Raw genomic sequence first — 26,716 nt, forward strand, 5'->3', positions numbered from 1 at the left:
CAGAAGCCAAACATGACTTGACTATTACAAATTTAATACAATTTTTTTCTTTCTTAAAATATGTACACATTTTTGACACCCTCTAAGTATGTGCATATATGTGTGTGTGCTTATACAGCACATGTTCTTTCTTCATTTTTCTATTGTTAGATATTTAGATTGATTCCATATCTTGGCTTTTGTGAAGAGTGCTACAGTAAATACGAGAGTGAAGCGATCTCTGACACATACTGATTTTAATTCCTTTGGATCTATACCCAGTAGTTGGTCTGCTGGATCAAAAGGTAGTTCTATTTTCAATTTTTTGAGGAACCTCTAGATTGCTCTCCAAAATGGCTGTACTAGTTTACAGTCTTTCTAAGAGTGTGTTAAGTGTCCCTTTTTTCCCACATCCTTGCTGATACTCATTTTCTTTTTCACAACAGCCATTACGATTGACATGGGTGATACAGTAATGTGTATCTCATGTGATTCTGAATTGTATTTCCCAATGATTAGTACTGTTGAGCTTTTTTTTTCCACATACCCCTTTCTCACTTCTATGACTTCTTTTGCAAAATGTCTATTAAGATCTTTTGTCCATTTTTAAAATGAGTTATTGGGTCTGTTTTTTTTGTTTGTTTGTTTGTTTTGTTTTGTTTTTTGCTGTTGAGTTAAGTTCCTTATATATTTTGCAAAGTACCCCCAAATCAGATGTATAGTTTGTTTGGATTTTCTCCCACTCTATAGTTTTGCTTTCATTGCCTGTGTTTTAAGGTGTTACTCAAAAAGTCCTTGCACATTCCTTTTACATTTTCTTCTAGCAGTTTCATAATTTGGGACTTTGCATATAAGACTGCATTTTGGTTTGATTTATATGAATGGTATGAATTGGGATCTAGACTCATTCTTCTATGTGTGGATATTCTCTCTCCCCAACATCCGTTCTTGAAGAAACTACCTTTTCTCCAATGTTGTTTGGGGCATCTTTACCAAAAATCAGTTGGCTGTAGATGTGTGAATTTATTTCTGGGGTCTCTATTCTCTTCCATTACGTACTATGCTATATGGTTTACTATACTACTGTAGTGTATTTTGAAGTCTCCAGTTTTGTTCTTTGGCTATTCAGGGTCTTTGTCATTTTATATAAATTTTAGGATATTTTTATTTCTGTGAAGCATGTCTTTGGTATTTTGATAGGGATTTCATTAAATGTGTAGATCACATTGCGTAGTATGGCCATTTTACCAATATCAATTCTTCCAATTCATTAATATGAGATTTTATTTTTCATTGTTTGTGTCTGCTTTATTTTTTTCATCAAAGTATATAGTTTTTATTGCCTAGATTTTTAACCATCTTGGTTAGTTTAGTCCTGAGTACCTTACCTTTTTTTGTAGCCAGGTGAAACTGAATTGTTTTCTTGATTTCTTTTGTAGATAATTCACTATAAGCCTCTAGAAACACTACTGACGTTTTTATACTGATCTTGTTGTGTCCTTGTACAGTTTTGAAATCAGAGCAATGCTGTCCTTTAAAATGAGTTTTGAGATATTCTTTTCTATTCATCTTACTAGCATAGTTTGAGAAGAATTAGTCTTAGTTCTTTCTTAAAAATTTGGTAGAATTCAGCAATAAAGCCATAGGTGCTAGGCTTTTCTTTGATGGAAAAAATTTTATTATTCATTTAATTTCCCTTGCTAATTATTGGTTTGTTCAGATTTTCTATTTCTTCAAAATTTAACCTTAGTGGTTACATTTATCCATTTCTTCCATACAATCAAACTTGTTGGCTCATAGTTTTTGATAATAGTCTCTTATGATCTTTTGTATTTCTGCTATATTAATGTCTCCTTTTCATCTTTGATTTTATTTATTCAGACATACTATTTTTGCTTAGTTATCCTAACTAATGATTTCTCTATTTTTTGTTAACTTAAAAAAAAATAACTTCCTATGTTATTGATCTTTTGAATATTTTTAGTCTTTTCTAAAAGTTCATATTCTGAACCTTATATTTCTTTCTTCCTTCTCCCAATTTTGGATTTCGCTTGTTCTTGATTTTCTAGTTCTTTGAGGTGTATCATCAAGTTGCTTATTAGAAATCTTTCTTCTTTTGACATGTAAGCATTTATTGTTATAATTTGCCCTCTAAAAGCTGCTTCTATTGTCTCACAGGTTTTAGTACAGTGTGTTTCCCTTCTCATTTTTCTCAAGAAAGTTTCTAATTTTTACTTTGATTTCTTCATTGACCCATTGTTTAAGAAGATGTTATTCAATTTACATGTATTTCTAAAATTTCCAGTGTTTTTATTGTTAATATTGTTGTCATTTGTTTCTAGTGTTATACTATTGTGGTCAAAAAAGACACTTAATATAATTTCTATCTTCTTAAATTTTTTTAAGACTTGCTTTTTGGCTTACCATGTCATCTATCCTTGATAATGTTCCATTTGAAGTTGAGAAGAATGTGTGTTGTACAACTCTTGGATGGGAAGCTCTGCATATATCTGTTAAATGCATTTTATGCAGTGGTTCTCAACCTTCTTAATGCCAGGACCCTTTAATACAGTTCCTCATGTTGTGGTGACCCCCAACCATAAAATTATTTTTGTTGCTACTTCATAACTGTAATTTTGCTATGGTTATGAATCATAATGTAAATATTTGACATGCAGGGTGTATTTAGGCCACCCCTGTGAAAGGGTCGTTTGACTCCCAAAGGGATTATGACCCACAGGTTGAGAACCTGATCTATATAGTATAGTATATATCCAATTTTTCTTTTCTTTTCTTTTTTTTTTTTTTTTTGTTTTCTGTCTGTATGACCTTTCTATTGTTAAAATGGTATTGAAGTCTATCTCTCCTTTTGGGGTCTAATAATATTTGCTTTATATATCAAGGTGATATATATCCTTTTGTAAATTGATCCCTTTATCATTATAAAAGGACCTCTTATGTCTCATTTTACATTTTTGACTTAAAGTCTATTTTATCTCATATAAGTATGGCCTTATGTGTTTGCTTTTGGTTTTTGGTTACATGACATACCTTTTCTCACTCTTTCATTTTCAGTCTTTTTGTCTTTAATGGTGAGACAAGTCTCTTGTAAGCAGCATATTGGTGGGTCTTGTTTTGTTACCCATTCAGCCACTCTGTATCTTTTAATTGGAGAAATTAATTCATTTATATTCAAGGTTATTAAAGATATGTAAGAATTTATTCTTGTCATTTTGTTAATTGTTTTCTTATTCTTTTGTAGATGGTATATGCTTTGTTCCTTTCTTCTTCTGAGGTTTGATGGTTTTCTGTGGTTCTAAGCTTTATTTAATTCTCGTTCTTCTTTTCTCTGTTTTAATTTCTTTCTTTGAAGTTACCATGAAACTAGCATAAGGACTGTTAAAATTATGATAGATTGCTTTAAGCTGATATAAACTTAATTTGGCTACATAATTATATGCTATGCCCTCCCACAAACATATAATTTCTATTTTTTGCCTTAATTACTTCTTTTTTATCAATTGTGTCTCTCTTAGCCATTAATTGAAGTTGTTGTTTTTGACCACTTTGAATTTAAACTTTTATACTAGAGAATTGAAAGTTACTCAAGGTACCTTGACTGCATATATCACTGGAGTATTCTGAATTTGATTTATTAATTTACCTCTACTGGTGTGTTTTATACTTTTGGATGTTTCCATAATAATAATAATTGTCTTTTTGTTCACAGTTTTAACACTCCCTTCAAGCATTTCTTGGTCTAGTGGTGATGAATTCTCTCAGTTTTTGCTTATTTAGGAAGATCTTTGTTTCTGAAGGATAGCTTTGCTAATACATCTATGGAATTCCTGACTAACAGGTTTTTTCTTTCATTACTTTGAATATATCATCTCAATATCTCCTGAGAAAACTTCTTAAAGTTTAATGAGGATTTTCTTTCTTTCTTTTTTTTTTTTGTAGAGACAGAGTCTCACTTTATCACCCTTGGTAGAGTGTCGTGGCATCACAGCTCACAGCAACCTCCAGCTCCTGGGCTTAGGTGATTCTCTTGACTCAGCCTCCCCAGTAGCTGGGACTACAGGCGCCCGCCACAACGCCCAGCTATTTTTTTTTTTTTTTTACAGTTTGGCCGGGGCTGGGTTTGAACCCACCACCCTCGGCATATGGGGTCGGCGCCCTACTCACTGAGCCACAGGCGCTGCCTCTGAGGATTTTCTTATATATGACCTAATGCTTTTCTCTTCTGGTTGTTAGAACTTTCTCATTGTCTATAGCAGGGGTCTTCAAACTGCGGCCCATGGGCCACATGAGGCGGTGTGATTGTATTTGTTCCCATTTTATTTTTTTACTTTAAAATAAGATATGTGCAGTGTGCATAGGAATTTGTTCATAGTTTTTTTTTTTTTAAACTATAGTCCGGCCCTCCAACAGTCTGAGGGACAGTGAACTGGCCCCCTGTTTAAAAAGTCTGAGGATGCCTGGTCTATAGCTTCTGACAGTTTGATTATAATATTCCCCAGAGATCATTTGGGTTGAGTCTAACTGGGTACTTTTTACCTTTCTGTATCTGAATGTACATATTTTTTGCAGTACATACACATTTGAGAAATTTTTAGCTATTATTTCATTATATAATTCTCTGTGGCTTTCTTCATCCCTTTCCCTCTGTCACTCCTATAATGTGAAAATTTGTTTGCATGATGGTGTTTCCTAAATACCACAAGCATTCTTCATTCTTTTTTTATTATTATTTTATTTTTTGTTCTTTCACTGGATTACTTCAAAAGACCCGTCTTCAAGTTCAGAAATTCTTTATTCTCCTTGATCTAGTCTGTTGTTGAAGCTCTCAATTGTATTTTTTAATTTATTTATTGAATTTTTCAGCTCTAAGATTGCTGCTTGGTTCTTTTTAGGGTATTTATTTCTTTGTTGAATTTTTCAGTTGGATTAGGAATTGCTTGTCTGTGTTCTCTTGTATCTTGCTTATTTTCCACAAAATCTTTATATTAAATTAATCTATGCCACTTCATAAATATCCTTTTCTTTGGAATCTATAACTGAAGACTTACTATATTTCTTCTCAGGTGTCATGTTTCATTGCTGTTTTTTATGTTCCCAAAACAGTGAATCTAATGGAATACTAACATTTACCCCCCCCACCCCTAATTTTATGTATTAACTTTTGTAGAAAGAGACTTTCCTGTAGATGAGTCCTAAAATGTTAGCTGGATATGATACTTTGGCTTTAGCTGTGGGCGGAATCAGCAGTGTGGTTTCAATGTGGTCACTTTAGCTGTAATCTTTAGCAGTGATATCAGTATTTGCCCCAGTGCCCTAAGCTGCAGAACTTTGTAATGTCAGTGGTGTGATTCTGCTTGTACTGTGTTGGTTGTCAAGCTGAGTGAGTGCATGTGCAGGCATGGTGGGGGCAGATGGGAAGACAAGGATACCACCAGACTAGCTTTTGGGCTGGGCATGCAAGTGGTGGTGCCAAGCAGCTTTGCAGTGGTCTGTATAGGGTGGTGGGGCTACCCCTGGACTGGCATACATGTGTGTGAAAGTGCCAGTCAGCCCTGCATCCTTGTCTAGGGAAGCACAGCTGTTGTCAGACTGGTGGTTAGTATGCATAGCCACATGTGTTTAAGGTAGGGCCACACTGTTAGCATTCTTATAGAGTTTCTTCAGAATGCAATTCACACATTACTTTTAATAGTTATTATAAATGGGGGGTTGTACTTCATTTTAATTTTGTGATGACCTACAAACACATTTATTGGTAATATTGTCAGCAGCTCCATTTTAAGATGCGTCCACAGGGTGGATGTATAGTTGGTGTGAAATTTACTATGTTAAACTATTTTAAATTACACATAAAGTTTCTATCCACCCTGTGCAGGGGTGTGCACATAATCTTCTATCCCCGATAAAATTTAATTGGTTAGCTCTTGCTGTTGTTACTATCATAGTAAGTAACATAGAATTTAAAACAATGATAACTAATTGTAAAATAAGATTTTCAATTATATGTGAAGACTTCAACAAGTTTCCTAAAATCATCGGCTATCAGCCTCAATTGTTGAGAGTCTTAAGTGGAAAAATGTCTGTAAATTTCTTAGCTGGAAGCTTTTTCATAGAAGTAAGAAAGATCTATATCTATATCTATCTATATCTATATCTATATCTGTATCTGTATATACCATCTCTATAACTCTCTTGTTTCTTAACAGACCTACAGTTATATTCTACATTCCCTAAGGTGCCAAAAGTATGTTTTTGTTTACATATTTATATGTGCTGTGGAACACGGTATCCACATTAATAAATTTTTGCTACAGCTCTCTCTACCCATTACATTTTAAAATTCACATCTTCTAATTTATGCAGGTCAGGGAAAACATCCATTTATGTACATTTAAATTAGGAATCAATGGGAAATAGGTAGAATTTTAAAAAGGAATACTTGAAGCCTTTGCTTTGATGGATGAATTTCATATCTATAGTTGTTTTTAAAGGTGTATTCTGTTTCCTCAGACATGTTTCAAATTGTTGCTAGATAAATTAAGCATCACTGGAAGGCATATAGTCTACAGAAGACTAGTCTACTAGACTAGTCTTACCATAGTCAGAAAAGGATTTAATTTTAATAAGTGGCAGTTGATGCAGATTGCAAAATGCTCCTGTGGAGTCAGTGAGTACACCTGCATGTGGCCTCCCACGGAGGTGCAGAATGTGGCTAGACCCCACGCATCAAGGGGTTTGTCCTGCTCTGCGCCACCCCTCCCTCCTCGTTTCTTCAGTATATTCTGAGAAATGCTACAACCCACATTCAGTCTGTGTTTGTAATGCATCTTCTTCTGTTCCCTCACATATGGCAGTCTGAGACAATTACAAAATGAGACATATTATCAGGGCATAACTGTCAAACATGAAGAGACTAAGCTATGAATAAATATCATCCACTTATTAGCTGTGCTGCTCCTGTGTTCTCTAATCTATATGTGCCCCTGACTTTCAGATTTACATTCATACCCTGATTACCTGTGCAACAAACTAATGCAGTGATAATGATGTTCAGGAAACGATTTATAAAGTCAAAGGCAGATTTTACTGTAAGGTAGGATTTTTTTTACCATTTTAAGGCTGTTGTCCTCTTTGCCAGTCTGGTGAAATCTACTAATGTCTCAGACTAATATTTTAAAATTCATAAAATTAAATATATAGGCTTAAAAAGAAAGTAATATATGCAATTTCTTATTAAGTTAATAAACCTTAAGAAGTTCAATAGTTATTGACATTTAAAAATAATAATGAATATATGTAGTATTTTGAAACATTATGTACAAACAAAAAATTTTACATTTAAATAACATGAAATTGAAAGTGTTTTATAGAGACTAATGAAGATATTTACAAATTGTGCATAATTAAAAGTTAGTGCTATTATTTAAAATAAAATATTGTAACAGCTATAAAGTGATGTGGAAATATCTATGATATCTATCAGTGAGAAAGTCACAGGTCTTGTTACTACACCTGTGGTTTCTTGCCTAAATTTATACTTGAACAGACGTGCGTAATTTCAATTACATTTTAGTGAAAATAAAGTTATATTTTTCTCTACGTAGATTCACAGACCCTGTGTTAAGAGTTCAGATCTGACGTGACTCAATTTGAGTGGTTTTATTAAGTTATTTTTCCCCTCTGAACATCTTTTATAGACTTTCTGTCTAAAATATAAATTTACTTAATTTAAAAAATTTTCTTGCCTCTGTTACTCCCATGGAGATGTTTGGAACACATGTCAACTATTTCAGAAACCTACGTTTTCCACTTTAAAAGTATTCCTCATTCCATTGAATGGAACAAAAGCAAATATTCCTTTAGACATACAAACACATCTCAGTACCGAAGTGTCAGGGTTTCGTAATACTTTTGGACTCTTGAAGGTAGAGAGAACCCCCACCAGGTCTCCAGGTATGGTTGCAACTTCTGCTTTCCTATCTATGCCTACTTTTTCTCACCACTCAGGAAAGCCACAAGAATGTAATGATTGAGCATAATATGCATAATATTGAATGTTAAGCTATCTTAGTTTATTTGGTAATAAAGTTATTTTGAAAATTTGATGTTTCTTGATAAATAGCAAAAAGATTATAGTAAACCTCATAGCACACAAGCATGGTGCAGCTCCATGGTTGAGAACAGCTGCTCTACACATGGACACATACACTGCGAATTAAGTGCTCAAACATTGTATCTTTCAGGCATAAAACCACCATTTATCATTTATAGCAAAATACTAATGTGAAAACCTCAGTGATCTGAGAGAGTTCATATTTCACTTAAGCACAGGTTGGCAAAGTTTTTATCTAAAGGTCCAGATAGTAAATATTTTCAGCTTTGTGGGCCATCTGGTCTCTACTCTGCCATCGTAGTATGAAAGCAGATATAGACAAGACCTAAACAAATGAGGATGGCTGTGTTCCAAGAAAAACTAATTTATAGACACTGAAATTTGAATTTCATATAATTTTCAGATGTCACAATATATTATGCCTTTTAAAATGTTTTTCCACTTTTTAAATATATAAAAATCATTTTTATTTCATAAGCCATACAAAAACAGGCGGTGGGTTGGCGTTGGTCCATGGACCACAGTTTGCTATTCCTACTCTTAAATATAAAGTCAAAAGCCAGTTAGCAACCCAGTTAAGTAGGTTAAACTAGTTACTAAGAACATCCATAGGAGAGCTGCACTTAAAATAAATTTTAGCTAGAATGTGAGGTGAGGAAGTCTTTGACAACATATAGGCACAGAATTCAAAATTATATAGAAACTCTCTTGGTCTGAAATCAATCAGGATCCTCATCTCAACGAAAGCAGGTAGGAGGCATCAACTGTACGCAGACATTACAGATTTCACTGCAGCAAAAAATGTGGAAGTGTTAGGGGAGCAAATTTGCAAAGCACAAATTTAGCTTCATTTTTCTTCCCCCGAACACCTAAACACAAAAAATATGGTAGTTATTTACCTTTTCCAGAGTTACTAACATTCCACTATCCCCATATAATTATTTATGTTAGCAAGAACATGAAAGTTTAAAAGCACTGGTCTTCTAAATTCATAAAAAATATCTTCATTATGGATTATTAATGACAGAATTGATTTTCAGGGTATTTTTGCAGGGAGAAAAACAAAGACAAATTAAAAGGAAAAAAAAGCAGAAGGAGGGTGGTAGACAGTAGCAATATGGTGTGGGTGTAGACAAATCCCTGTGATTCATGAAAAAGTTAGGGCTCACGGATTAACTCTGTCTTGAGAACGTGTTTCATTTCTTATAGAATAGTTCCTATCAACAAACTTCAGATCCTTACAAAAATTAGCACGGATGTTCACCTATTTAGGAATCAGTGTAAAATACACAATATTAAATGTGAATTCTAATCCTGTGGTGTGGTCACAATGTGCTGGTGGTTGTTTTATAAATATCATCAAGCACACATCTGGGATTTTAGTACTTGCCACAGTGTCATTTTCTGGTTGACATATATCTAAGAAATGCGTCTATTAACACCCAGGCTATAGAGCCAAGCACATTTTAGTGCCGGCTACAGCTGAAAGAATATGTTTCCATTCCTTGTCCATCTGTTCTTGGCAACATAAATTTAAACTAGAAATACAGAGTAAGTTTCATGAGAAATAAGTCTAAATAGGATTTAAAATAGCAAGGTGGATGCTCTGAGTTATTATGACTTGTTAACATTTGATTTTATAGCTAAAAGATTGTTTTTCCTAAGGGTAATCTCTTGTTGCGACTGTAGCTTAAAATTAAAAATAATAGTTTCTATTTTTTCATTCACTTAAAAATATAGAGGTTTGGTCACCTATTTTGTTTAAGTTGCCTATATCAAATTTTTCAATAATCATGGGGCTGATGAATGTTGAGATTTCAAAGAACTAGTTGTCACCACACAGTTGAATTACAATGAAAATGATCGTTGACATCTCTGAACTCCATGCTAAAATGGATTCATTAATGAGGAGTGAAGGCTTTCTGTACAAAATGGATTCCACATGAAATAGATTTGTTTTTGTATGATTCCGTCTTCATCTGTGACCAGCTATTACATAATTATTTTATGTAATAATCATGCCTCCCACTAAATATTAACCCCCAGGATTTTTCTGTGACTAAACAATATGAAATGACTTATTTACATTTAAACATACATAAGACTATTACAATTACAAAGGGCTACATACGTATACCTAGACTTTCACCTCCAAATCCAGGGTCCTGTCAGTCTGAGTTACACAGGTGAGCACATGGGCTGTCACTGTGTCTCGGGGCAGGACTCTCTAGGATTGTACTAATGTGACGTCAACCTATGCTTTCGGGCTGAGTACAGATCTTCAGGTTAGAAAGAGCCCTTGAAGCTCATCCTCTAGATATTGGTGGTTGTTGTTTTATAAATACCACCAGGCACACATCTGGCACTTTAGCACCAACCTTCATCCCTATTTATAAAACATTTCAATAATTTTTATAAAGTTTGTTCTTGTCATTCAATTTATCAAATGTAACATAGTGTATCAAAGTTTTTAGTTCATATTTTGGCTCTGTCTCTTTCTAGGTACGTGAATAAAAATAAACTGTTAATGTCCCCAATTTTAGCTTCTATATATATATTAGGGATAATCATATTTATCTCAAATTAGTTTTAAAGGGGAGCAATTGTGATAATGTATAGAAAGAGATCGGTCCACTGACAGGCCCTTAGCAAACTTTCAATAAGCAATACCCCTTACTATTAGCCCCTTCTTAATGTCTTCTGTTAAAAAAATAATAATGATGATGATTACACTGTGCTGATTATTTAATCTACTCCCAAATAGTATTGTGGTAGAATATTCCTTAACATGAGAAAAAATATTTTAAAAAACTACTATTGTCTCTTGAACTTCCATACAAAGCTATGATTACTGTGGACAAGCCATTCAGTGATTTAAGAACTGAGAGTTCTAATCTATAAAATGATAAACTTCAACTCTATGATCTTCAAGGTCTCTTGTTCGAGTAATTTAACACAATCATGTTTGACAGCTTATCTTCATACTTTATTTATAGTGTCGAAATGTGTTTGCTGCCAAATGTCTGATGTGGGATGTATAAATGTTCCATATATACATGTGGAATAACATTAAGTTTGTTGATGTTAAAAACTACTGGTATATTTTTTGGTATTTCTTGGCTCAGAATCTATTCTTCCCAATTTGTTTTAGAATAAGCTGACAGCAAATCATTTTCCACAGAACCTTGAGGTTTAGTTAAACTGAACATTATAAAAGTAGGCCATCTTTTCATTACTTTCAGTTTCTAAAGCAAAGAAGCTTTATTTGTGAAGTCGCTTTCAGATTTTTTGTAATCTCCATAATATCTAATGGCCTAAATTGTAGACATATGCCTATGTATGCACTGTCACTAACAGGGCATCTATTTTCTTTCAGATCTGAGTGACCAGCTTCTGGAAGTGGTTGGCTTGGAAGGAGCCATGGAGATGGGGCAAATATACACAGGACTGAAAAGTGCTGGCCGGCGACTGGCTCAGTGCTCCTGCGTGGTTATCAGGTAGTTCTTTCCCTGTAATTGACAAAGGAATTTGACAGGGCAGAGCCTCAGTCAATATACTGATATATTTCCAAATAATGGAAATTGGCAGATTTTACAAAATATTAGTTAGCAATTGCTTATCAGATTCATTGAAATCCAATTCTCTCTTGTTAACTATCCTGCACACATTGACAAACCAGTTCTAACACACAAATTTTATTCCTTCAAATTAGTTCATACTCATGTGAGTCCATTGAAGCCCCTACATATTTACCGGGTAAATAAATCAAAGAAAGCACTGTTGACGCTTCACTGACTTAAATTCTTTTATGGACTAAAGTGCCACACTGTTTCTGTAAAATTAAATACTCCATTTTTGAACAGTTTGTGCAGTAAGATTCTTATATGTGGATTAAATTGTCAAGAAATTTTTTTCCAAAATTTTATTCGAAGGGGGAAAAAAGAAAAATATTCTAAGGTGAAATGAAATATTGTAACACAGAAATAATTGACATTATTTGTATGAAAATGTTGGGAAATCTGGAACATCCGATAGCTTTTCCAATAGGAAAGTATGAACACAATGAGTCTGTGTTGGCCTAGGAGTTCTGGTTGTCTCATGAAACATAAACTCATATGCTTTTCTTTTAGCATCCAGCATTGTTATTGATATCACCACATTTACCATGAAGCTTTTAATATTTCTGTGACCAAGATATCTTTCATGGTATTCATTAATAGTAAAGAGTTGAAACCCCTTTCAAAAAAGTTAACCCATCTATTACCATATTTGCCTTCCCTGATCTCACTATCTTAAATCTTACACATTGTCTATAATGAAGTATTTCAGTATTGTACTTACTGTGAAATATTTTCCTCCAGGACTAGCAAGTCTCTGCCAATGCAGATCGATGGGGAACCATGGATGCAGACTCCGTGCACAGTGAGTACAGACTCATTAGTGGAAATGCTGTCAATTTCATTTTGATTGCCATATATTATATATTCCTATCACTAAATAACCACAGTAACCGTTCTTATCCTTTAATTTTTGATCTATGTGTCAGAGACACTGCATTCAGGTTTTAGATATTACATGCCATTGGCAATAATTTAGCTTTTGAATGTTTGTATGGCCTACATATAACTTTTAGATATCATCAATTAATTATAAAATCTGGGGCTAACCAAAATGTTAATAGATTTTCTTAAAATGCTTTGTATTTTTATGAGCATCTTATGAGAAAATTATTTGTGCAACCTTCATAGACGCATCTGTTCTTTTGCCTCCATTTGGAGATTTGAAGTCTTTCTTCTTCATCATGAAAATATCCTCTTTATTCTTGCCCATAGTTGTTTTCTTCAAAATCAGATATTATTTAAGTCAGACATATTGCCCCCCTCGAAGAATTTCAATTTTTGTTTGTATAGTGGATATTTCATTACATTTCTTTTTTTGTTATTTTTGCAGTTTTGGGCTGGGCTGGGTTTGAACCCACCACCTCCGGTATATGGGGCCAGCGCCCTATTCCTTGAGCCACAGGTGCCGCCCTATTTCATTACATTTCAAAACATGCTAGGCATTGCTTTCGGTACTGCGCATAAAACATGTACAAGATGAACCATATAATTGTGTTCAAGAAACTTAAATTCTAATCCTAGGGAAACTAAGTAAATAAACTATCAAGTATATGATAAATATACTCTCCGATATTATAAGAGTTAGGGTAAAATTAAGGTAAAATAATAAAGAGGAACTGGATGTAGTATGGCAATTACTAGTTTAGATAAGTGAATCTGGGAGCCGTCCTTGAAAGGACACAGCTAAAACTTCAGTGTGTGGAAGAAATAGTGAGGAAGATGGTATTATAGGAATAGTTAGAAGGAAAGTAGAATAGGTGGACGGGGACAGATCATATGGAGACAATGATGGTAAACAGTTAGCATTTGATTCTAAGTGCAGTGGAAAACTACTGCAGGCTTTAAGCATTGTGTGCTTTATATTATTAGAGTCGCAGTGGCTGCTCTGTGGAGCATAGATTGTTCTGAGTACTGAGGAGGAGGCAAGTATGTCCCAGTAGTCTCAGGTTAGGCAACAATGGCGACAGGGTAGGGAAATGAAGTGGATGGATTTAAGCTATATGTTGGAGTCTTAACAGGAAGAATGTACTAATAGTTCCCTAAGGTTAGAGGATAGTGATCAGATAAAACTGTTAGATTGAAGTTAACTCGCACCTGTGAATGATGGTGCCATTTACTGAGTCAATTAAGACTGGAAGAGAAACTGGGCAGTGCTTATATTATATGTATGTATTAAATATTCACACCAATTCCATTTTTCAGCTGGAGAAATCTGAGTCTTTGGGAGGTTAAATAAGCTCTTCAAGGTGAGGTATGGAGCAGATATGGGATGAAAACCTGTGACTCTAATTAAAGCCCATTTTTTCATTTAGTAGTTTAAACTTTTATTATATGTTCCAAACAGCACAGATTAGCATATAAAGGGGATTTTTTTAAATTTTACTTTTCTTGTGGTTTTATTCTGAAGCTATTGGCTCACATAAATATAATTTCCTGTTTGTTCATCTCTGGTATGTTCCTCTCAGCTCCAGGAGCTCCGTGTCATTTTCCTCCCTTTATGAGCACGTGTCTGTTTATGTCTTGTCTGTTATTCTTGCCTCTGTGAATGACACTTTTAAATTCACATTGTTATATTCACGTGGATGTTGCAGGGGTGGTTTTTGTTCACGGTGCTGTTGCTAGTATTTGGGGGGGTGGTCAGTGGTGATAATTTGGGGAGTGATGGTGGTGATGGTGGTGGTGATGAGGATAGTGATGGTAGGGTGATAGTGGTCATGATGATGACGGCAGTGGTAAAACTCATGGTGATGGTAGTTGTGATGGTGTGGGCAGTGGGGTGCAGGTAATGATGGTAGTTGCAATGGTGGTGGTTATAATGTGGGATGGCAGTGGTGGTGATAGTATTCTGGCCTCTAATAAAAGGTTACTTTTCAAAAAAATAAAATAAAAGGTCACTTTTCATCAGCCTTGGTTACGAGAGAATAAGTAAAACAAAGATAGTGAAACCAAATACCCAAATAAGTACACTTTGCATTCTTTTGGACTTTCTTCTTAAGGAGAAGGGGAGTTTAGTTCCTATACCACATTTTAAGCCAAGAAGCAGGAAAGGCTATGATAATTTCTACCATTTATTAAGTTCTTAATATGTGTCATGGGCAGTTGATTTCTTACAAAAACCCGACGAATAGCCTCATTTTAGGAATGAAGTGACTGAGGGAGATAAAGGTTGAATGGTTGTCCGATTCTGCACAGCTAAGAAATGGCAAAGTAAAGTGTAGAATACAAACGTTTTAACACAATAACCAAGAAAGTGCAGTGAAGGCTATGTTAATCAATTTGATCTAAAGTATTTTAAATTGTATTATAAAACCAGCACATTATACCCCATAATTGCATTAATGTACATAGCCATGATTTAATAAAAAAAAAAAAAAAGAAAGAAAGAAATGGCAGAGTAGAGAGTTACATCTAGGCAGCCTGGCTTCAGCGTCTGTGCCCCTTCTCCCCTCCCCACTGTGCGTCTCCACCTGAAAAGCGCCCAGTGGATGATGCAGATCTCCCTTTAAACCATTGGCTGCCTTTCCATGGCTTTAAAATGTCTTATCTATTGAAATTTAATTAGTGTTTTGGAATAATTTCAGCTTGTTTCATATAAGCACTTTCAATAATATTTTTCTTAACTTTTCTTTCAATTAGTAATGAGACATTTACTTCTCTACTTGTTAAAATTAGTAATAGTTTTTGTGCAATGTACATTTAATTGTCTCTTTTTGTAAACTCATTCATTTAAAACATTAATTGTAGCCTACAGTGGGCCAAGAATTCTACTATGGTTCATTATTTTTATTGCATTCTGTTAGATTCTACTTTTCCTAGAACCACATGGGGTTCTGAACTTTAAATTGTACTTTTACTAAAGAGAACATTTAGTATTCATCACATTGTTGTGGTTAACTCTAGAGTGCTTTTTTCTGCAATAGAATAACGTACTATTTTTCTCACAGAGCATAAGAATTGGTAGAATGTTAAAATTCTCTGATGAGTCTAATATCTGTGAGTTCATATTCAATTTATGAAGGAATCGCTCTAAATATAATTTTAGAGGAGAGGAAGAGCTCTGTTTTTCTTTAAGTGGAATATGTAACATGAAAAGACAGGAAATAAGTGTATTTTGATTTTTAAATCAATTAATGCTTTCTTAAAAATCAAGGTAATATAAGTTCTGGAGCTGGATGATAGTGATGGTTACGCCACACTGTGGATACGTACTTAATGCCATTGAACTGTACACTTAAAATGTTAAGTCAATATGGTAATTTATAAATGACCACAATAACAAAGTAAATGAGAAAAAGGATTAATGTAATATTTATTTATAAATTTCACCACTCCTGAGTTCAAATATCAGGAACAGCAAAAGCCAAAGAGCTTAAAACTAATTCTTTAAATATGTTCTTTGTCATTATTTTTATGACCTATATTCTCTTACAGTAAAGCAATGAACAGAAATTGGTTAAGCGCTCCTGTGTTCTTAGTTTTGTAATAATCACTGAGTTAACACAGAATGAATTTTGACCATATAACTATTGGTCATTTGACAAGCATGATCGAGCTAAGGAGAATATTAATTCTAGAAGAATGTATGTTGAAGATAATTTTAGCAGCGCCTGTCTTCAGGCTGGACTCCACAGCCTATTTTTTCCTTTTTGTTTCCTCCCCTGATCCTCCCTCCTGAACACATAATGCTGTTGTCACCATGTTCCTATAAAGGAAAGAAGGAACAGCAGCTTGGGAGAGGTGGAGAGATTAGAATGATAGCATAGGGGAGAACAGACGAGGTACACCCAGCCCCCCTTACCACCCATTTATAATAAGTGATAGGTGTCTGGTAAAGTTTCATTAAGTGAGAAATGACTATCCAAAGCCTCAGGAACCTCAAATTCAATAAATTCAAATGAGTTTATTTTGAATAACTTTTCAAATAATTTGAATAATTTTTCAAAATAAACTCATTTGCCTCCCCACATTATAAGGCCATCTTATAGCTTACATATGCTGTTCTTTCCTACATCTTATTGAGTTAGTAAAACCATTATGCACCCATGTTTCCTAAGCTGGAACTCTGACAGCCATCCTCTTTGTCTCTCTGTATCCTCAAATCCAATAAACATGTTCACCTGCTGATAGGGCCCATTTTTGGAATCATTTTCTTTCTTTCCAGCCCTACTACCATTGTTTTAAATTTGGAGCTTTTCATTTGCGTGCTCTCTCTCTCTTTCCTGGTAAAAGCCACATTGATATTTCTTCATCTCTGTTTTTGTTATATTTAAATCCATTCTTCCCATTTCTACCAGAATGGTCACTCCAATACGTATCACTATGACACTGTTCTACTTAAAATCCTTTAATTAGGTTATAACTGGGTTATAGCTTTCATGTGAAGGTCCTACATTAGGGAGAAAGGGGAAAGGGAGGGGAGAGAGGGGGGAAGGAGGGGGAAGGGGAGGATTAATGGGATTACACCTGCGGTGCATCTTATAAGGGTATATGTGAATCCTAGTAAATGTGGAATGTAAAGGTCTTAGCAAAATAACTAAGAAAATGCTACAAAAGCTATGTTAACTAATGTGATGAAAATGTGTCAAACGATCTATGAACCAAGTGTATGGTGCCCCACGATCATACTAATGTACACAGCTATGGTTTAATAAAAATAAATAAAATAAAAATAAAAGAGCAAAAAAAAAATCCTTTAATTAATATCTACGTGATAAAATGCCATTTGAGCCATGGTTCCTGTTGTTCCAACATCATCTCTTACTTCTTTCTACCTTTTCGTGCGCTTTTCCTTCATATCCAAACATTTCCTCTGGTTCATTTGAGTGACTCAATTTGTCCTTGGAGGCTCATCTCTCGCGTCTTCCCTGTGCACACCTCGCCTTCACTGCTTCACCCTCTACCCTTTGTTCCAAATAGCTTCAAAGCTCAGCCTCAGTGATTCCCAGTTTTTTCAGAGTACTAACAGCATCGCATTGAAATTGTCAGCTTATGTGTCTAACCCCTCTTAGACACAAGCTTACTTAGGTCATGAACCATGATTTTGTTCATCTTTCGACTTGCAGAACATAGCACTGTACCTCACACATAATTAGATTGCCAATACCAAGTACATTTTTAATTTCAAATTTCTCAAATACTTCTTGGGGTGGTATAACATTTAAAAAAATGTTTTCTACCAAATCTTATTTCACTGAACATAATGTAGGTTGGCTAGCAATTCATTCACATATTTTTCATATATAAATACATGTAAAAGTTATTTTGAGTTATCTTTATTCATTATATTCTCAAAGCAAAAAATTTGAATGTATCAGAGAAGAAATACTTTTTCAATCTCAAAAGATTTAGTCCTTCTGTTTCCTGTGTGGAAAATTAAACTTCTCTGGGCCACTGCCCTCTGCATTATCAATTCTGTACTCATTTTAAACATTGCAAATGCTTCATTCTGATAACTATTTGAAACATTATTAAGCACATATTAGTTATTACTTGCCATGCATTTACGAAAAGCATTGACAGAGATTTTCATGCATTATCACTCTGAGTGTTTTTTTTACGAATAAGACAGAGAGAATTCCTAAAACTTTCTTTCATATGGTAGAGAATGGAAAAGAAGTCATGAATAGCTACTAAGTTAAACAGTGAAATAACTACAAGTAAAATACGAAGAGTCTTCAAAGCCATGGCAGCTTATAGAAAGCATTTGCATGTGTTTTGATCTCCCTTTGCTTTTTTTTTTTTTGTTTTTGGCCGGGGCTAGGTTTGAACCCGCCACCTCCAGCATGTGGGACGGGCGCCCTACTGCTTGAGCCACAGGCGCCACCCTCCCTTTGCTTTTTAATGTACCTTCCTGGTAAAATCCTGACACCAGCGGTGCATCTTACAAGGGTATATGTGAAACTTGGTAAACGGTCTGTGAAGCTAGTGAATGATGCCCCATGATTATATCAATGTACACAGCTATGATTTAATAAAAAAAAGAAAAAAAAAATCCCTGACCCTGCTTGCTCAGACTTAGATTACAACTACCAGCAACATGAAATTTAGCTTCAAACCATCACTGAGCTAATCTCTGCCCTGTCTGGTAATCTTGCTGTCTTGGGTTTGATTCTGCATTCCTGGGTCCCCTTAGAACACCTGGCTTAGGCTGCCCTGACTTCACCTGCACTGATTTCCATTCTGTGAGATGCTGTTTATTACTTTAATGCCACTTCCCTTCCCTGGCTCTAGTACCTCTTTGACAGAGCACTGGCTACTTGCTCTGCCTTTGTTTGTACCCTCTGCTAGGAAGACCAGATCTTTTCCCCTATTGCCCTAGCCATGGAGTTATCTGGTATTTATCTTCAGTTTGATACTTGTTTTTACAAATTCTAGCACAACTTTATAATGTAAACTCTCCAAAAAGAGAAACAATATTTGGGGCCTATTAAATTTTTTGTTTGTGTGTTTGTTGTTTCAATTATTAAAAACAATTATACTCTTAGAGTGGTATTTAATCTTCAATGATTTGCTAAATACAAATTAATCTCACACCATAGAGACAGAAGATGAAAGATTTTATACATTTTTTTTCAGATCCAATGATTTAGTGTTAGCAGATGAAGATTAATGGACTTTTTAAGAGATTCTAATGGCCTGGAGAGGTTTGAAGGCAACCATGTTAACAGTACCTAAATATGATACCTACCATACTTACTATACACCAGTCTCTGTTCTATTATTCATATTCACTCAGTGCTTTTTAATCCCCACAACAACCCTAAGAAGTCACTAAAGTTATGACAATTCCCAAATCATTACAAAAACGGAAGCCAGAGAGATCAAGTGACATGTCCTAGGCCACCTGTCTGAAGTAGAAACAGGCCACTGCATTCTAATCTCTTAATTATTGAGATTATTGCCTCACTCAGTCACTTTTCAGGACCATAATGATTTCTACTATTAGTAATCAATTTAAAATCTATCACTTAAAAATAGAACTTAATCCCTTGTCACCTTATTTTTAATTTTTGTTTTTATTTAATATGTTATAGTTTGATTCCCAGTATAGCCAAAGCAATCCATCATATTGCTGCCAAAATTACCACTGAAAAACACAACTCAAATGATCTTGCTCCATTGATCTCAAAGTTTCTCAACTGTTTCACATTGAAACCGTTCAGAATCCATGTCATGGCATTAAATTGTTCTCCTAAGGCTGGCACCAGCCTGCCATGCTTCATAGACACGATTTCCCAGAGACATTCCATGCACACTGCTTTTTTTTTTATGTCTAAAATCCCCATTCTCTACTTTGTGTTTTAGAAATAAATTCATTTTGGCTTCCAGGTGGAATACAAAGCAAACCTGTGGTTTCTCCCAGCAGTTCTCTAGGACCCATGATTGCATTTATTTCATCAGATCTTACTTCTGGTTTATTATTTTCATATACTTGATTTCTTTTTCTTTTTACTTAGATTGCCTAAATTAATTATTCCATCTATTGGGATATATGTATTTTTATGTTGCTTCAAATCTTTCTGGAAGGCAGTGGGATATAAATACATACATACTAAAAATAAAATAAAATCTCCTCCTTCAATGCCAAGCTTAGAAGCAATTTCCTCATGAAGCCTTTTTAACTTCCCATCTGTCTAAAATATTTGCCTGATCCTTCGTGCTCCTGTGGCTCTCTGTTGATGTCCTTAATGGCATTCCGATTCACAGCTTTGTGTTTTGGCTGGGCATGCCGGGGTCCAGCTCTTCTGACTTAATTGTAAGCATGATTTTTTTTTAAATACCTTCAAACCTTGCACAGAGTCTTTTACATCATATGGTTCCTTAAGAGAAATCCACTGCCATATGAATAAGTGCTTTACAATATAAAATGCATCATTTTTCTCTGGCTGCTTTCAAGATTTTTTTTATTGTCTTTAGTTTTCAGCAATTTGAGTCTGATGAGTCTCGGTATGAAATTTTTCGAGTTTATCCTGTTCTACTTTCACTGAGATTTGTGAATCTGTAGTTTTATGTTTCGCCAAATCAGGACTTTTCAGCTATTATTTTTTTAAATATTGACTTCTATACCACATTCTTTCTCTTTTCTTTCTAAAACTCTGATGGCTTGTGTTAAACACTATATGCATTGTCTTGTAGATCTCAGATTCCTTCCATTTTTGTTTTTGCTTTTTCCTTTCATTTTGTTTTTTCTGTAATATCTACTCATCCATGTTCAAGTTCACTCTCTTAATCTACATTCTGTTCTTAAGCCCATCTAGTTAATTTTTTATTTTGCTCATTGTATTTTGTTTTTCGGTTGTAAAATTTCTGATTGGTTCATTTTTAAAAAAACACTTTTTATTTCTCAGCTGAGACTCCTTTTCTTGCATTTCATTTCAGGAGTATCTGCCATTACTTTTTGTAGTATGGTTAGAAGAGTTGTTAAATCCTTGTGTGTTAATCCTGACAATGTATTATCACAGGGTTTGCATCATTGGCTGTTGTCCCCCTTGTACATTGTTGAAATTTTTCTGACATTTCACATATTGAGAAACTTTGGATTATATTTTAAACATTTTGAATACCATGTTATGAAACTCTAAGCATTGTTTAATTCTTATGGGAATGTTGATTTTTTGTTGTTGCTATAATCATTTTAGCAGTTAATTTACCTTGTTAGATTTAGGCCACAAATGCTGATCTATCTTCTGTGATTTGTGGTTCAGTCTTCAAAGTCATTCTATGTCATTCAGATTTATTTTTCATGCAAAATAACCAGAAACCTGTCTAAAATCTTGGTAGTATCTACCCACTAGGTCAGTTCTCAAAGTCATCAGCGTGCTTTTTGAGGTCAAATCCATGCATACACAGCTCAGGCAGGGGTAAACTCAGGAGATCATAAGCAACTTTATGGAATACTTTCTTGAGACTTCTACTCTCCATGATCACTCTGATTTTGTTGTTGTTGTTGTTGTTTTGAGACAGAGTCTCACTAGGTTGCCCTTGGTAGAGTGCTGTGGCATCACAGTTCACAGCAACCTCCAACTCCTAGGTTTAAGCAATTCTTTTGCCTCAGCCACCCAAGTAGGTGGGACTACAGGTCAAACCTGCCAGCCTCAGTGCATGTGGCCGGCACCCTAACCACTGAGGTATGGGCGCCGAGCCCACTATGAATTTTTTTGACTCCAAGGGTTTTCACATTGTCTGGCTAGAAATCCAAGGATTTTGGTTTTCCTGCTCTTCCATGTATTTCTGAGCCTCTGCCTCTCGGTCCCCATGGTAAGGAAATAAAGAGAAAAAGTAGCACAAAGTTTCCTCCTCTCGTGTTTTTGGCACCATAATTTCTCTAATCAGAAAAAACGATTTCTTTTCCGCTAGAATTTTAGGCACCTGCCATGGTCATAGAATTGCCACGGGACCGATATTGGAGAGATTAGATGAGGAGAAGAACAAAACAGGATATATTTCCCACTCTTTCTGACTTAATGGGCCCTCTTTCCTTACTCGTTGAACCAGTATGTCAGAACATTTTTTGGAGCTTTCCATCAGTACCTGGTAAAGAGTTTAAGTTTTTTGCCTGCCTTTAAGTCCAGGCTAGGAGATGCAAGAGGAGAGGAATTAAAAAAAATGAACAAATAAATAAATCTTGAGAACCCAGAAAACACAACCCTAACTTGGTGGCATGTCATGATCTCGCTTCTTCCCCAATCTGCCTGTTACTGTGTCCATGTCATCACCTGTCTATGTCTGCTCCATGCATTTTTCCCAGAGTTTGTAGTTGCATTCAGCAGGACAGGTAGAGTGTGTTTGCCCCTCTTGACTGAAACTGGAACCTCCCTCCTTTAAATTTTATTGTGTATGGCTATTTCGAGATCTTATTAATTCTCTTCAGCAGGTTGGCATATTACTGGCCAGAAGTACTTCTCTGCTTCACAGATTATCCCCCATTTATGTATATTAGAAAAATGCTAAACAAATCTAATAAATGCCCTCAACTTTGAATTTTAAATCTTATCCATTTTGAGAAAACGTCATTTTTTTCTACTCTTACATCCTAAGTGGTTTGAGATAGCACATATTTTATTGTATGAGAGAAAAGAATTGACAAAAAAAAAGCATAATTTTTACTCACCTATAAAAATGAGATTAAGGTATTAGGTATTACTCTAGGCCAGTACGCCAGTAATGACGTGGATGACTATGTGGGATTTTTGATCATAGCTCACTGTAATTCCAGAATCCTGGGCTCAAGTGATCCTCCCTACCTCCCGCCCTCCCATCCAAGCCTGCTGAGTAGCTAGGCCTATGGGGACACACCACCCCAACCAACTTTACATATATATATATAAATATATATATATTAAATATATATTATAATAAATATATATATTTTAATATATATTAAATTTAATATATATTTATATTTATATATATTAAATATATAAATATATTTATATTTATATATATTAAATATATATATTTATATATAAATATATATATATTTTTTTTTTGTAAAGATAAGGCCTAGCTTTATTGCCAAGGCTGGTCCCAAACTTCTGGCATCAAAAAATTCTTTGGGAATTTATTTTAGATTACTTTGTAGGCGAACACATTCTAGAACCATCAAAAGTAAATCATCTGTTAGGATGGATGGTAGACTTTTAGATTGTAGAGGTAAAGTTAGGTGAATGTCCAAGGTCATGAAGCAAAGACTTATATTACTAGAACTGTTAATAACTTGTTTTCCTAGTTATAAACTTGCCCTCAGCTCTTTAAGCATGTTTGCCTAAGGATAAAACATTCAGTGAGGAGGAAATACCATGTTCTGGAAGCTTTCTGATACACACAGTGGTGAGTATAGAAGCACAGGTATCAGATGGACAGGCAGTCCTGAGAAGCCTTTAGGCTTCGACTCCAGCAGTTGTAACCTTAGCAAACAACAAAGGGCATTTGCCCTTGAGAAGCAAAAGAACTCAATTTAAAAGAAAATTGTTTTAATGGCCCTTTCAAAGGTCCATTCAATGTTAGATATCATGAGAATCCTTTCTACTTGGGAATACCATTAAAGTGAGCATTTTACACAAAATTATATTAGAAAATATAGCAGTATCTGCTAATCACTTTTTTTCACAAATTATATATTTCTGTTCTGTTGATTATTAGTTGAAGAAACAGTAAGTATTTTTAAAGTCAACTTGGGGGTAAACTACTAATGCCTAAATATGAATAATACATATTTAGATGTGTTAGAAAAGATGTGTCAGAGGAATAGGACAAATTTGGAAAGTAAGAAAATAACTAGAATTTGCCTTTATGGTAGGTGGGTCTCCTTTTACCTGCTACCTAAATTAATTAATTGCAGACTTGGAGACTAAAGAAAATTAGAAGTTATGTAACTTCACCACTTTTTTGTACAGAATCATAACCATTTTATTAAAACTTCAGTTTACCAGCTTTTTATTTAAAACCATTCTAGGTCTTACTATTTTAAAAGTTATTTTGAGAAAGCTGGCATCTGCAACTGAAATAGTCAACTTTTCTAACACTTTAGCAGAAATTCAGTATAGTCTGAGGTTAAAAATATTTTTCACTCTTTGAAAGCAATGTTTTGTGGGATTTCTATATGGAGGGAGGGCTAAAAAAAAAAAAACTGCTTAGGAAGATTACTGTGCCAAGTATGTATATTTCAATGGGTAGATTACAGGGTTGAGGGTAGGAGCCCACAGTCCAGTCTTTGTTATGTTAGTGACTTCTCAACATAATCTTCCTGAATATATTTCCTTATTCTCTAAACCAGCTACCTACATATCACTAAGGATTAATGAAGGATTATTGAAAATTACTACACATTACATTTAGCAACACGAAGAAAGCATTAGTTTATTTTATGCTTTCTATTAAGTATTATTATATTTGATATTGCACCTGAATTATTCTTCTTTTTCGTAATTTAAAATTAAGAGTCCTGTGATCCTGAATCGTAGCAACGATAACTGAAATTAAACTTGTGTTATTTTACGGTGGAACGAAATTTGACATCTTTTTGAGATTTGGCCAAAGTGTTACAAAACATTCAGCAGCAGCTTCCATTGTTTTCCAGTTCTTATCTACAGGTAGACTCATGTTAGAAAAGGACATAATTTCACTGTGATCTTTAACACCTTAAGAATTTCCTAAAAATACAATTCTTTTAAAACTGCAAAATAGAACAATGCTATAGAAGTTACCTGTAGATTTACCTAACTCTGGAATCTTCCAAAACCCTTGCATTACATTGATTAAATTTAAAATGATTACATAATTAATACACCAGGTTGATTTCCTGGAAATTAGATTTGGTTTGAAAGTTTGATAAGAATATTACATTCTTGTTAAAAGTTACACAGTTATTGTAACTTAACACTTGCTGACATAGTAGACAGACCATTTTTAAAGAAGCTTAAGGTGCTCTCATGGCTTAATTTAGAAAGGAAAGGGACAAATGAGAGAACATGTATATTTTTAGTGATGAAAGAAAAGAGTAACTCATAAATTGTCAGTGGAAAAAGTGCTCGATAGATAGACATAGATAATGAATATATTCCTGACATGCCTGAAAACTGCACTTGCCTAATACTTAAATACCACAGAATAAGAATACCTGTCAAGGAAAGACACACTCTATTTGTTATTTAATGAGCCTAAATCTTGATATTTTGAAGAGTAGATAATACTTTCCTGCCATCTTGAAATATACCTGCATAAGGAGACTGCTGTTCTTGTAAGTATGTTTTAAGTTTAAGGTGTGAGTGGTAGTTGGGGCCCAAATCCAGTTAAATAAAACATAAGCTGAAAGCATTTAGACTTTTGCCCAAGTTTTCATGGGTAAATACTTTTGCATAAATTTACATTTCTAAGCCTTAATTTATTTTAAAGACTGGCACATTAGTGTTTAGTTGGGCATTATTTTGTGTGTTTCCCTGCATTAATTAGTTTTGTTTACCTATGCATAATTTTTCCTAATTTCACAACAGTTGCTGTTTTCGTAATTGACAATGCAATTTACTGCATGTGTGGGTTTCTGGGCCCCAAACAAGAGTATTAAGCTGTAAAGCACCAATCTTTTCATTTCAGATTGTTTAAGAAAAGGATTGGTTGTAACTAATTTCCAATTAATTTGCAGTGGTTACAGAGGAAGAAAACCATTGCACCTACTAATTAAAATTTAAAATATTCCAAAGTGTCATCTTCAGGTGTCTATGGAATGTATAATTTTCATTTTGGTTCATTGCTGGATCTGTAACACCCGTGAGCTTGACAGCTCTATTAATTTAAAGGCTCGGTAATACCTATTAGTACAAAACATGAAAAAAAATACCATTAATCATTTATTTTAATTTTGCAGCTCTGTCATTTTCTCAGTGTGTTTTTAAATTATGATGACACCATAATGTGCACAAATCGACCTAGATGAAGGGGAATCGAAGCACACTACTTAGGAAAGATACTGAAGTGCATTATTAGAGCTTAATTAATGCCAAACTGATTAGATTTGATTGCATTTTGCACAAAAATATTTTAAAGTTTTTTCTTTTCCTGGCCATAGCATTTTTTTAAAGTTACGCAAATGTTATGTTTACAATTAGACTTAACCTTTTTGTAGTTCTTTATTTTAATACATTCAATTTAAATACCATAAAATAAACCTAAATTATTCTTTTATTCTTTATTTTGAAACCTGAATTAATCTAGTTATTAGTTTCAATTTCAAAAAATTAACTTCATTTCAACTAACGGAAAATAGTATTTCTCCTAAGTCATATCCTATGATAGCAACTCCAAGCTTAAATTAGACATAATGTCTAAAAATGCTTACAGGCCAAAATTAAATGAGAATATGCCAAATATGTAACACCTTATGAATATATATTGATGTGATCCAAGACTGTAAATATGCTACAAGTGATAAAATAGTATAATGCTTAACAGAATTTTGTCATTAGCTTTCAAGAAGACCAATATGCAC

The 26,716-nt window shown here is 34.3% G+C and overlaps 1 protein-coding gene across 3 annotated transcripts in view; it reads left to right on the forward strand.

Annotated features, from left to right (window-relative positions):
- Window positions 1-26,716, forward strand: part of DGKB (diacylglycerol kinase beta) — a 727,110-nt gene that overhangs the window by 686,402 nt on the left and 13,992 nt on the right. For all 3 annotated transcript variants that reach the window (XM_053553744.1, XM_053553743.1, XM_053553745.1), the window contains 2 exons: window positions 11,490-11,610; window positions 12,475-12,535. In XM_053553744.1, coding sequence (XP_053409719.1) covers window positions 11,490-11,610; window positions 12,475-12,535 — 182 coding nt within the window. The remainder of the gene's footprint in view (window positions 1-11,489; window positions 11,611-12,474; window positions 12,536-26,716) is intronic.

Source organism: Nycticebus coucang, chromosome 11 (genome assembly GCF_027406575.1).
Source record: "Nycticebus coucang isolate mNycCou1 chromosome 11, mNycCou1.pri, whole genome shotgun sequence".
In the NCBI taxonomy this organism is placed as follows: domain Eukaryota; kingdom Metazoa; phylum Chordata; class Mammalia; order Primates; family Lorisidae; genus Nycticebus; species Nycticebus coucang.